At 36.1% G+C, this 13,458-nt stretch overlaps 2 protein-coding genes across 3 annotated transcripts in view; both read left to right on the forward strand.

Moving 5' to 3' along the window:
- The first annotated feature begins 2,709 nt into the window (after positions 1-2,709).
- Positions 2,710-6,597, forward strand: bcas2 (BCAS2 pre-mRNA processing factor). Its single transcript, XM_056259527.1, has 7 exons — positions 2,710-2,858; positions 3,098-3,190; positions 3,277-3,347; positions 4,557-4,718; positions 5,271-5,321; positions 6,082-6,162; positions 6,259-6,597. Exons 1-7 carry the CDS (start codon positions 2,766-2,768, stop codon positions 6,383-6,385), a joined length of 678 nt encoding a protein of 225 aa, XP_056115502.1. The 5' UTR covers positions 2,710-2,765; the 3' UTR covers positions 6,386-6,597.
- Positions 6,598-8,585: 1,988 nt separating this feature from the next.
- Positions 8,586-13,458, forward strand: part of trim33 (tripartite motif containing 33) — a 29,024-nt gene continuing 24,151 nt past the window's right edge. For both annotated transcript variants that reach the window (XM_056259764.1, XM_056259765.1), the window contains exon 1: positions 8,586-9,190. In XM_056259764.1, the coding sequence (XP_056115739.1) occupies positions 8,626-9,190 (565 nt within the window). In that variant the 5' untranslated portion in view covers positions 8,586-8,625. The remainder of the gene's footprint in view (positions 9,191-13,458) is intronic.

Genomic DNA, 13,458 nt, shown 5'->3' on the forward strand with positions numbered 1-13,458 from the left:
TAATGGAATCACATCCTCATGTTCTGATATCAAAGACATGCAATGTTCAACTTGTATGAAGTTCTTCTCCGTCTGCTGGTCGAACAGGAACATTGAAGCTGTATTATATTTTTTGTATGCATTTTATAGTTTGCACATGATTTTATATCATTTTATACGTTGGTTTGATAAATGCACACAGTATTACTGTGTTACTACTGTATTATGTAAATACAGTAGGCCTATTTCTTCAGTTAAAACCAAAAACGCATAAGTGGACATCTGAAAATCTCTGTAAAATATATAAACAATTCAGATCTTGTTTTTCATGCCCTAAGAGCAATAAAAAGACTTAGGAAAAAATCCTGACTAAGGTTGTCGAATTTTTATTTATTTATTATTGTTATTATTATTTATTTATTAGTATAGGGACCATGTACAATTTAAAACACATATGTTACCATTTGATGCATTGTACCAGAGTTAGCCATAGGCTAATTTACATCTGCAGTCCCATGGCAGGGTACAATAAAAAATAAAACATACAAATAACACTCCCCCACCCCCTACACACACATACACAAAACACATTTTGTCAGCACCACATCAGTGTCAGTGGGCACAGATTTGAGTGGTCTTCAGAAAAGATTTCAGTTGTGATTTAAAACTCTTAATGGAACGGCAGCTCTTTATGTCATCTGTTATTGCATTCCGCTGTGGCTTTAAAAGAAAAAGCAGATTGTCAAAAGGTTGAACGGCAAAAGGGTATTTTACAGTCAAAAATAGAAGCTATTCTGGTAGATTTTACAGAAATTGCAGGGCGATTGCAAACAAAAACCAGTAAACAAGTTTGAAAAGAGTCTAAAATTTCCAAAACTCTAAATTGTGTTTCTCTTGGAACTTGCAATGGTGGTACCGAAATGGCTTTTTATCAAGGATTTTTATAGCTGGCTTATATAAGGATTCTAGAGGTCTAATGGCAGATTCACTGGCCTGTTCCCAACAGGTGATACAGTATGAAATATGTGAAAAATTTAAAGCATGCATAAATATTTTGGTTATAGGGAGGGATGATCTAACCTGTTTGCCAAGTTATATTTTATAGTTTTTGTCATTTTCTTGATGTGTTTCTTGAAGTTAAGATTCGAATCTAAAATGATACCAAGATATTTAAATTCAGTAACATCAATTGATTAATTTTTAGTAAAGATGTCTGCAGTTACAAAAGAACATACCTTTTGTCTTGCTAATCTTGACAAGATTGTTCAAGCCATTCAACAACACCTTGCATGGCATAAGTTAATTTCTCAGCTGCTAGCTGAGCGTTTTTTGCATGTGTGTACAGAACAGTGTCATATAACTGTATATCACTCTGTGACAGTGTTGTGGAAGATCATATAAAGACTAAAAAGTAAAGGCCTCTAACACAGATCCTTGAGGCACGCCCATTGTGTTCATATAACTGGAGCATGCATCTTTAATTCTAACACGCATGCGTCCCATTTTGACAAGTAAGAGCCATGCTAGTGTTTGTGCTGAAAAATTTAATTTAGAAAGCTTGGAAATAAGGACATCATGATTCACTGTATCAAAGGCTTTACGCAAGTCCAAGAATACAGCGGCAACAACTCCTCCCTTATCAAGTTGTGTTCTTACTTTTTCTGTGAAGTATAAAATGGCTGTTTCTGTGCAATAGTTCTTCCTGAAGCCAAATTGCATGTAATTTAAGGCAGGTATTGCAGTTATTAAGATGTGTTGTCAGCTGCTCTATGATATTTTCTCCATAAGCTTTGACAGTACTGGTAATAGGCTACTTATCGGTAGTTACTTGCTTCATAGCGGTCTCCAGATTTGAAGGTGAGATAACTGCAAGCTTCCAGTTATCAGAAAGAAGCTGTGTGTAATTGAAAGATTAATTAAATGTGTGATTGGGGGAGTTAAAGTCTCTAAATGTTTCTTAACTAACGTACTATCCATGTTAAAAGCATCTCTACTTTTAGAATTCTTTAAAGAACAGATAGATCTTTTTAACTTGTCCTTAATTAGTTGTCACCAAATTGAAACCCTGACCTTTATTAGTATGTAAGTTCTCTTTTTTTGAAGTGATTCCCTAGCTCATGGACTGACTCAATAAAAAAAGAATTATAAATAGAGGCAATTGCAACATTTTCTTCAATTTTCTTACCCTGAAATCTGAGATATATCTCCTGTGTGAATTTGTTCTCGCCCTATAAGGTTATTAATATTTTTTACAGATTTCTTTATTATTACCTTTAGCCTCATTTATTACTTGAAGATAAAAACGTGATTTGGCTAATCTCAATTCCTTAACCACTTTATTCCTCAAACCTTTATAAATTAAAATATCTGTATCTCTTCTAGACTTAATAGCTTTCTTTAAAGCTGAGTCTTTACACTTCATCATTTGCCACAAGTTGTCACTAAACCAAGGTAGATTAACTCTCTTTCATGTGTTTTCTCTTGACTTTAACAATAAACTTATTTCTAACAGATTCAATTTTTGTTGTAAATAAGTCACAACCATGTTCCACATCTTCTGTTGACAAAATATCATCCGAGACCAAACCATTGATCTCACTGTCAAATGCAGGTTGTTTACTATGAATGCATGAATGGGTTAAACATAAAATAATAATAACACATAGCAGTTGCGTCAAACTTCCGAAGTATATCCTCCGGTACACAACGGGGCGCTGATGTTCATAAGCCATTCCATCCAATCATAATAGAAGCAGAGCGCGAAGCGTGTGTTTGTAAAGTAAAGGATGGCAGGACCGGCTTCAGTCGCTGGTGATGTTTTTGTTGATGCTCTGCCGTATTTCGACCAGGGTTATGATGCTCCAGGGGTCAGAGAAGCCGTAAGTATACTGAATATTTACTTTCGTTCGTTCTGTCTATTTAAAACGACGATAAATAATAAGTATTTGACCTGCTGGCACAAGTCGGATAGCTAACGGCTGCGTCTAACTAACGCTACTTCTGGTTTTTAAATGAGACAGTTTAGCTGTGTAAACTTTTATTTTTCGGGGTTACGTATGCTATAGAATTACATTTATCTTTTTTATGGGGGATATTAATCGGTTTTGATCAATTTAAGGCAGCTGCTTTGGTGGAAGAAGAGACAAGACGATACAGACCAACCAAGAACTATTTGAGTTACCTGCCCACACCAGATTTCTCTGCCTTTGAGGTACAAGAAAAAGACCCTTTCTGCTTCTATTTTGCCATAATCTACATGTTAACACCATAATTTTAGTGTTGTGTTGTTCTCATTAGACGGAGATCATAAGGAATGAGTTTGAAAGACTGGCTGCTCGTCAACCCATGGAGCTGCTCAGTATGAAGAGGTAAGTTTACTGGGCAAAACTTCTGTTTCAGGTCGTCAACTGTTGTCTTTTTGTGTCCTTCTTAAAGAGATAGTTCACCCAAAAAATTATTACTCGCCCTCATGTCGTTCCAAACCCGAAAGACTTTCGTTCATCTTCGGAACACAAATGAAGATCTTTTTGATGAAATCTGAGAGATGTTTGTCCCTTCATAGACCGCGTGCTACGCAACTACCAATGTGATGCTTCAAAAAGTTCATAAAGCAATCTTACAACTAATCCATATGAATTGAGCAGTTTAGTCCAAAATTTTATGAAGATACACGATCGCTTTATATGATGAAAAAATTTAATTTAGGCTTTTATTCACATATAAACAATAATCAACAGACACATTAGATCTGATAAGCGAAAGCTCACACTTGTTCGCTTGATGTGCAAGAACCAATGAGGTTATTTCTTGTGTTACGCAGCACGTTTGAGCTTCTGCGAGAACCAATGAGGTTATTTCTCGTGTTACGCAGCACGTTTGAGCTTCTGCGAGAACCAATGAGGTTATTTCTCGTGTTACGCAGCACGTTTGAGCTTCTGCGAGAACCAATGAGGTTATTTCTCGTGTTACGCAGCACGTTTGAGCTTCTGCGAGAACCAATGAGGTTATTTCTCGTGTTACGCAGCACGTTTGAGCTTCTGCGAGAACCAATGAGGTTAATTCTTGTTACGCAGAACGTTTGAGCTTCTGTAAGAGGTTTGTTCTTGCGCATCTAGCATGTTCGGTTGAGCTTCTGTTTATGTCTGCTGATCAATGTGGATAAAAGGCGAATTAATTTAATCTGTTCTTCATTTAAATCGATCGAGTCTCTTCAGAACATTTGGACAAAACTCATATGAATTAGTTTTATGATCTTTTATGAACTTTTTGGGAGGAGAAACTGCAGTAAAATTGAAAGATTGTAACAGATCTGGAAGTGATTCTTTTCTTACCCCAACAGTTTCATTATAAAAGTTTATTGTTAATAGCCAATTTACCAGTGAAATATTACACTATTCATTATCCTGCTATTGTGATCTATTGCACACACATGTAAATAATGAAACTAGCTTCATTGTTGACAGCATACAAGTGCAGTGCAGATAGTTTCGAGTTCCCATTCAGTAAAGTGCTCATCCAAATATTCTTAAAAGTGGCGCTTGCTGTTAGATCTTACATGCGTGTGCTTGTCTTCCTAGATATGAGCTTCCTGCTCCATCGTCTGGGCAGAAGAATGACATCACAGCATGGCAGGAGAGTGTCAACAACTCCATGGCCCAGCTGGAGCACCAGGCAGTGCGCATTGAGAACCTTGAGCTCATGGCCCAGTATGGAACTAATGCATGGAAGGTGTCTAATGAGTAAGTAGAGAGCATTGAGTCAGTCTATTCAAGATGTGAGTCTTTATCAGAAATCTGTGAAGGAATATGATAAATTCTTTGTAGAGAGCATTGAGTCAGTCTATTCAAGATGTGAGTGTTTATCAGAAATCTGGGAGGGAATATGATAAATTCTTTGTTTGACGACCTGTCAAAAAAATTGTCTGCAGTCTGCACAGTTTGACATGTTTCATTGAGTTATCACAAATAACACAATCGACTCCAAGTACAACTTTGCAATATGCTTACAAAATCTTTAACAAATGTCTAATCATATTTGAATAAAGGGTGAAGATGTACATTTTCCTAGGTTGGACATCACTTTTGGCCACTACTATACATCTGTGTTATATTGTTTAAGGAGTTAAAGTCAGTTTTGAATACTATTTGCAGGCTCTAGACTTTAAAAAAAAAAGCCATTTAATTATTTTCTGGTACTATTTATTATTAGAAACTGAAAGCACTTGTGAGGTTTATTTGTGCATTTGCTGGATTTAATGTCCATCATAATTGTTTGTTCTCTCTGTGAAACAGTAACTTGGCCTTAATGATTGAAAATGCACAAAAGGAACTGCAGAAGGTTAGGTAAGTTGTAGGTCAAACAATTTACTTTACCTTGTGGTTGTGCACAAACTATTTAATTAGCATTTAAAATTAATCTTAGGCCCGATTTACACCGGGTATTAAGATGCATTTTGGTCGATCAGATCACAAGTGGACAATGCTAAATACAAGTGTAAACATTTTGTGCTTGTCCACTTTTGACCACTTCCAGAGGTAGTCGAAAACTCATCTGACCGGATTGGTTTCACTAAGAACAGTCAAAACAGCCACAAAAGGCCACCTACTGACCAAATGCATAAACAATATTGGAAGTGTGCTAGCCTGACGGGATTTCAACTGACGGCTGAAGGCCCAAGTTTGGTTTGAAGATGAAAAACATACCAAGCACAATGTTCTCTCACCATTCCTGATTTCTAACATGCAGTCGCCGCATTCGGATTAGTCTTATGGCTATCAGAGCATGTTTTCCAGTCACGTTCATATGTGAATTGCAGAAGCTTATTTTGTCAATTAGATCGAAAGATCTGGAAAAGCCAATACATTTACCTGGCTGCCCATAGACCCTCCCCTTGAAGAAATCAGGACTGAAGTGGTTGTAAGTGGACAACAGAGACAGATTAAAATACTAAGTGTAAATGGGAATGTGTGTCCATCTACTAGTGATCCAATCGACCAAAACGCATCTTATTACCAGGTGTAAATGGGGCCTTAATATGAAGCTGTTGCCCATTAACAGGTTTATAGTAATTTCCCCCCCAATGTGCTTCTGTTCTCATTCCAGAAAGCAGATTCAGGATCTGAACTGGCAGCGCAAAAATGACCAGCTGGCTGGAGGAGCAAAACTGCGGGAACTTGAGTCAAAGTCAGTACTTCATTTATGTTCTTTCTTATATGAAAACCATTTGCAAAATATTTTGAGCATATCTAAATGCATTTAGTTCTGCTTGTATTTCTGCAGCTGGGTGTCCCTCGTTAGTAAGAACTATGAGATTGAGCGAGCCATCGTTCAGCTGGAGAATGAAGTGGCACAGATGAAACAGCAACAGGGCGATGAGAACAAAGAGAATATTCGACAGGACTTTTAAAAGATGAAAACAGTTTAACAGCATCTTGAAACTGTGCAGACTTTGCAAAAGCAAATGATCACCAAAGTGTGACATTGTTTTTTAATGATCACTATCACTATGTTCGTTTTCCTGATGAACAGGGGAAATAGTCTTTATAAAACACAAATGAGCAATAGTGTTGTGGTCCAAACAGGCTCTGCTGGTGTGTAGTTCATGATTTTGCACCAAAAGCAACTCACATTTGTGTTCACTATATACATAAAAATAGTTTTGCAATGCTCATGTGGCTGTATTGTCATTTATAATCTTTTTTTTTGTGTCTTATGTTTGACTACCTGACGGACATTTAGTTCATCTTAATTGTCATGTTCTACTCTATTTGTAATATCTTTTTTTAAATACTCAATAAAATGCTGAAATAATGACTTGGATTGCTCATTTTCTCAGTTAACAAAAGTCCTCGGGCTAAACTGCACACATTTGGTCTTGGTTTTGTCACTTTTCATCCTGTCTCATGTCATTCAAACAAATAAACTGTAGAAGTAGTTGTAGGGACCTGTATTGGACAGAATGTAGTATAGTTAGAAAATTATTCCATTTGGTGAAGTTTGGCTTATCTTTTGCTTTACCTTGTACATTTAACTTTTGTTTTGAGTTATTTAAATTTGTTCAAAGTAACTGTTGTAAACTTTTTTACATTCCACCGCTGTTGTTTACTTGCAATTAGTGGTCTGTTTGTGGGTCTTGAGGTATTTGTAATGTCTTGCTTAATTGGGTGTTTTTTTCTTTGATCTTTTGCCAAAATACTGCACACTGCTTATTAGCTTGACATAAAAAAAGAATTTACTCTAAAGTGATTAAAATGCAACTTGGTTGGTTACTCACTGCCCCATCACGCAATATCATTGTTACGCTTGGGACAATAATATTTTAATACTCCATGTTTTTTCAGAATCTACAAAACTACTTGACTAGCTCATGAGCAAAGCCCCCAGCTGCTAAATCAAATTTACATCAACATCAAATTAAACTTTCAATTCTAATGTAGCCTATTAAAGTGATATTTCACCCAAAAATGAAATTCTGTCATTTACTCACCCTTGTTTCAAACCTGTATGAACTTCTTTCTTCTGCTGAACACAAAAGAAGATATTTTGAAGAATATGGGTAATCATGGGGGAAGAATACTATGGAAGTCAGTGGGGCCCATCAACCGTTTGATCACCGACATTCTTCAAAATATCATCTTTTGTGTTAAGCAGAGGAAAGAAATTCATACAGGTTTGGAATGACTTGGGGGTGAGACGGTGAGTAAATTAAAGAATTTTCATTTTTTTTGGGTGAACTGTCCCTTTAGGAAGACAAAGTATTGATCTTTTGTATGTGTTTGTCTGTGACTTGTGATTTATTATTTAGCATGAAAATGAATGCATATAATGAGCTTTAAATAAATAATTAGTTCGCAGATAGTTCTTAATTTTCCGTACACTTATTTTTTTTTAATCTGCAAAATAGGTGATTCAAGATATCTGCCTATGATCTGCCCCCATGAGGCGACACCATAGACCCGCACCATGTAAAATAGAAGAGCGTTATTCGGTAACTAACGTCGAATCTGAATGATCGAGTAAATAAATATACATTTCTCAAAAGTAGGCTACTATTTAATTATTTATGTGTAACACTTTTTAACGACCGAGTGCAGCTTTAAAACGTACAAAAATAGTGAAAGACGCAATTAATCGCCCACAAACAGCTCACTTTCGAAAGAGAGCAAAGAAATAGAAAGAGAAATAAAAATATTTTAAGTAGGCTACCCATGACACCATCCCAAAACGTTCTATTTAATAGAGGAATCAATACTACCGATGATATTGTTTTTATTGATTTTCAGAATAAAGCAATTGCATAGCATACGTTTTACATAACTTGTACTAAAAAGTAACAATTAATACAAAATAAAAATACAGGTACAGAATATGGATCCATACAGAATATGGATTTATAACGACATTTATAAAAACATTTGCTTTCTATTTTAAAAATAAAAATGATTTTATTGTAATTACAATGTAAATTTATGTATATAAAATGAATTGACGGCAAATTCAACTTTATAATATGTTTTCATTAATGGATTCTATTTGCTTATTCTCTGTCATAGATCTCTGTGACGAACATGAGAGCGACGGCATGACGTCAAACAAATCGGATTTTCTGAGCGCGTCGAACGTCAGGCGGTTCAAAGAGGAGCAAAGATGGCGGACAACAAAGGCCAAGATTGTACGGAGAGCTCCGCAAATATGGAGGTAGAGGCTTCGGGAACAGAAGATAACGGAGATGGCGGAGCGAAGGAGCCTGTTAGTGTAATTTTAATCGAGGCAGAACCGAAAGAAGGAACAGACGAGCTCAAGTCTCAAGAGACCGTTCCCGAAGCGCTGACGACATCCAGCGACGGCGGAGCTAGCGTTACAGACGAGACACCAAATGCCGAGAGCACTGAACCGCCTCCGCCGCCGTCGTCGTCGTCCTCCTCGTCCTCCTCAGCGGACAGCACCGCTGCTGGTCCATCACCCGCTCTCATTAACGAGATGTCGCCTCCTCCAGCAGCAACAGCAGCAGCAGCATCCTCCTCTTCAATCCCTGCCGCCCCGATAAACCTACTGGATACGTGTGCTGTGTGTAAACAGAGTCTCCAGAACCGTGACTGTGAACCCAAACTCCTTCCCTGCCTGCACTCCTTCTGCCTCAAGTGCATCCCGCAGCCGGAACGGAAGATCACCGTCCCGGTGCAAGGCCCCCATGGACAGGACACTCGTATTGGTAAGTTAGGAAAAGGGAAGTGAGCTTTTTCAGTTCTGTCCCAACAATCCAGAAACTATCCATTGCTTATCTGTTTAACGTTACACATGATGGCATGTGCAGTCATGTACATGTGTGATCATCAGCTGGTGTTTAACTCATGCAGTTATGGTTATACCGACTGTTACATAGTATTTTAATAACGAGTAACGTTAACTCTCAGAACGTATTTACTCTAAGTACGACTCAGTAAGTCATGTGAAGTTAGTTAAATATCAGAGCGTTAGGGTTTTTTTTAATTTTTTTGGGATTGCCAGATACCCCCAAATATGTGCAAGGCACTCCTGTCCTAAAATTTATATACTTGTATGCGCAAAAAACAAATATACGGTGTAAAAATGTATATGAATACATGTGTAAAATATTATTTAGAAAATATTTATTTTCTATTAATTAAATTTCGTTTTTTTCTGCTCTCCACAATTCTATACTGTTAAATGTTTGTTTATTCATTTATCGATCTATTCATTAATTGTTTATTTAATCTTCATTTTTATTTGTTTAAGTTATTTTTTACAATATATACTACATAGCAAATTGCAATTGCATAATTGTTTATTTTGTTCCTCTCTCTCTCTCTCTCTCTCTGTGTATATATATATAAATACACACACACACACACACACACACACACACACACACACACACACACACACACACAAGTACATACTACATACATGCAAGTATATCCAACTCTATTCACGTAGTATACTCATGTAAAGCACTATATAGAAAACCTCATCTCTGTGATTGTTTATATCATCGAAAAATATTATTGTCCAGTGCAAATTTGCTAAATGCAACTGCAAGGCATGAAGATATTACTAACATTAACATCATAATTGTCTGTAAAGCTGCTTTAAAACAATGTATTGTGAAAAGTGCTATACTGATAAAATTTACTTGACCTTACCCTTTGTGACCCATTTTAAAAACCCCTGCACTAACCAGTCTTTACTAGCTAATGATGGATTTTCTAACGAGCTAACCTTTTAAAACAGTCAGCCTCGCCTAATTTTGTATTTTGATTCAAGTTATATTGAATGTATAGATGTTGCAGCCTCATGCACACTGTCCGAGTGATGCGCTCCTTTTTATGCTCTGAGGACAAACTCAAATATTTGCTGATCCAGTTTTTCAGACTACCGGTAGTCCTGATATTTTGACACATCATTGTCTATGTATTGATGATCAGATTCAGTGCTGTCACTATATTTGTGCCGTAGGAGCCACCAGTGAACTAATGTGGTGGTCAAATACAAGGTAACTAGGATTAACCAAATGCTGCATTTTCTGCTGATAAACCAGACAAGAAGTGCTGCTGTGATGATTGGTTTGTTTTAATTATATATGTTTAGTTTTATCTCTTGAATGTCATTATTGGTGCAGTGGAGATATGAGAATATTTTGGTCAATGCACTTGCTTTGCCATTGAGTCAGTGCATTGAGTGCAGTCAGTGTATTATCATTTCATTGTGCTTACGTTTCTTGTAATAAGTTAGCACCATGCATTGTAGTTAATAATGTATGAACTAGATTCAGCATTGCAGCCTGTAAAGCTATTTTAATTTTTTTGTGTGGTTCTGGTTATCATCCATATCAGCGATCACTGATGCAAATTTACAAGCCCAAAGGCTGTAATTTCTCTTTAAATCTCTTCACTTGTCTAAGACTCTTCACTGTTATTGCAGAATGCCATCAGATCAATATTCTCATATTAGATCAGTGCGCATTATACTGCAGAATATTTTGCCAGGCTATCAGATTTAAAAGTTAATTCCACTGACCACAAGTATAAAAATTGAAGCCAGGTTTCAGTGTAGTTATATAAATATGTACAAAATTAATTTTTGCATTGTTAGGTTTGTTGAATAGCGTACACTTTGGTGTCACATTCCTTTTTTTGATGCATTATAGGCATGACTCCTATGTTTTTCTTAGTGAGAAGAAGTTGAACCGAGAATGATTAGACATGGTAAACTAAACTATTATCTAACTTAAGATTCCCAATTCAGAAGTCTTTACTTTCTCGAATGTATCCAAAAATCCTACAATGTCAGAAAGAATTTGGAATTGATATGCAATTAATTGGTTTTATTTATTAACCAAACCAAGCAAAATTTGTATTCATTAATTAAACAAAAACAAGAAAATAAGACGAGTAAATAATCTCTGTTTTTGCTCAGTAATTCAGCCATGTTTAAGTTATTGTATGTAAAATTATCAAAATAAATTCTGTAATTAACTTTGTGCATTTTTCTGTAAACTACTGAGTGTTAGTAATTTATAATTATTCTGCAACAATCATGTTATTTGCAACCCTTTTCCATAGCTTTTTTTATACATTTAATTTTGTTTTTTATTTAAAGAAATCACACAAGTCATTTTCAAGCTGTGCATTTCCCAAATGCCAAATTTGCAATCCTCCTCATATAAGGAAAGTTAAATAGATCAACTAATCATCTAAAATTGCTGATCAGCATTTTCTGAAGGTTAAGCACCTAATTTCACTGACATTTGCTGTTTTATAAGAATTTTAAACTGTTATTTGGTAGTTTACTCCTCCTCTTTTTGCGATCAGTAATTGAAGGGTTTGTTCACTTTCCAGTTTGTTTTGGGCTTGTCGTAGACGTTTAATTAAAGTTTAGGGGGAGGTAACTCAGCGTTTACCAGCGTGACTCATCACAGTAACCTGACTGAGAAAAGTATCTATGACACTAGTTGAATCTCAACAAGCACTTTGTTGTACTCAAGCCTGTTGTCTAACTAGAGTTCTTAAACTGTTATTCTCAGCTTGACTGTAGCCGTCTGGTCTATTTTGCTTTGTTTTCAGACACTTTTCTTGGCATCAGCATTCAGCAACCTGTTTTTGTAAACGCACACCATTTTTATTAACTTTAACTGCTCTTTAATACTTTAACTTTAACTGCTAGCTAATATTTCCATAATGTGAACTAGTTTATGAGACTATTGTGAATCTTAAAATGTTGGTTGTGTTGTAAAATGTAACAATATTGGGTTTTATAAGACTTCAAACATAATTGAATTGCATCATAATTATTGAAGAACATGGTTTACAACCCTCTGTTTGAATAATAAAGGAATTTTAATTGCATTACAAGGCTCTGCATGTGATGTGTTGTGGAATTGTGCCTCAGGCAATGCATCACTGGCTCCAGTTAATATCAGTACAGAGTAACTCAGCAGTGAGTTGCACTGTGTTTCAGTGCAGTGTTTCTCCAGCTGCTCTCAGCAGCCAATCATTAGCAGGAGTTTGCAGCTGGGTGCTTAAGGGAAACCGGCTGAAAGCAGTATGAGCCAGTGCTAACTGGCTCAAACCGGTTTGGACTAGTTCTAGCTGTAGCTTTGTGGGGGATTGATGGGCTGTCAGGGAAAAGAGGTGGGGGGGGGGGGTTGCATGTGATGGCTGGGGGAGGGGCATGTCCAATCTCTCAATATGTTTTCAAATTAAATTAAGATGATTAAATTAGTTTTATGAATAGATCATTATTTGTGGTGAAATGCTGATGCACACAAAGAGCAGAATCTTTGTTATTGCAGGAGATGGCAATAATAGTTAATAAAACCTTATGAATTATTAATGAATCAAAATCCTTTTTTGGATTTTAAATGCTAAGAAGCCATCATTACTTTGTTTCTTATGCATGCACCCTCAGTAAGAAATTCAACGTTCCCTATAGCAAGGTTTTCTTCCATCCTTTCCCATAATGCAATTTAAATGAAGACATTCTCCATTTTTATGATATCCAGTTCTAAGACTGCACATAGTTGTTCTGGCTGCATAATTCGTGTGTGTGTATATCTTTGATGAATGTGTATCTTTGATCTTAGGCTGCATGATTTATTATAGGTAAAAACAACGATGAGGCAGAGAGAAATCACCCATTCACATTTTTAAATTTGGTCAGTGCAGTCAAGCTGCCGATTGCCATTGCTGATCTTTTAAAAAAAAAAGTTTATTAAAATAATTTTATCATGAATTTTTCCTGTGAGTTCTGTAAATACCAGTGCTTCTCATTTGTAATTAGGGATGTGTCATTGTAGTCAACTAATATACTAGTCCAAGTAGTTCCCTTGTGTATATATAGGCTAGTTTATTAAAAAAAATCTACATATATTACATGGGGAATAGAATCTTGGTCTCCTCGCACATCAAACAAAAACTGTAATGCTGGACCAACACAGTTTTCATTTATATTATGAACCAA

The sequence above is a fragment of the Rhinichthys klamathensis genome, unplaced genomic scaffold, assembly GCF_029890125.1.
Source record: "Rhinichthys klamathensis goyatoka isolate OS25496 unplaced genomic scaffold, OSU_Roscu_1.1 h1tg000169l_1, whole genome shotgun sequence".
Taxonomy (NCBI): Eukaryota; Metazoa; Chordata; class Actinopteri; order Cypriniformes; family Leuciscidae; genus Rhinichthys; species Rhinichthys klamathensis.

What these genes read in the sequence shown, in the direction of transcription:
- bcas2 (XM_056259527.1), top strand. Translation starts at nt 2,766, where the DNA reads ATGGCAGGACCGGCTTCAGTCGCTGGTGATGTTTTTGTTGATGCTCTG. An exon ending in CTCCAGGGGTCAGAGAAGCC is followed by an intron (nt 2,859 to 3,097) that starts GTAAGTATACTG and finishes GATCAATTTAAG; the next exon opens with GCAGCTGCTTTGGTGGAAGA. An exon ending in CTGCGGGAACTTGAGTCAAA is followed by an intron (nt 6,163 to 6,258) that starts GTCAGTACTTCA and finishes GTATTTCTGCAG; the next exon opens with CTGGGTGTCCCTCGTTAGTA.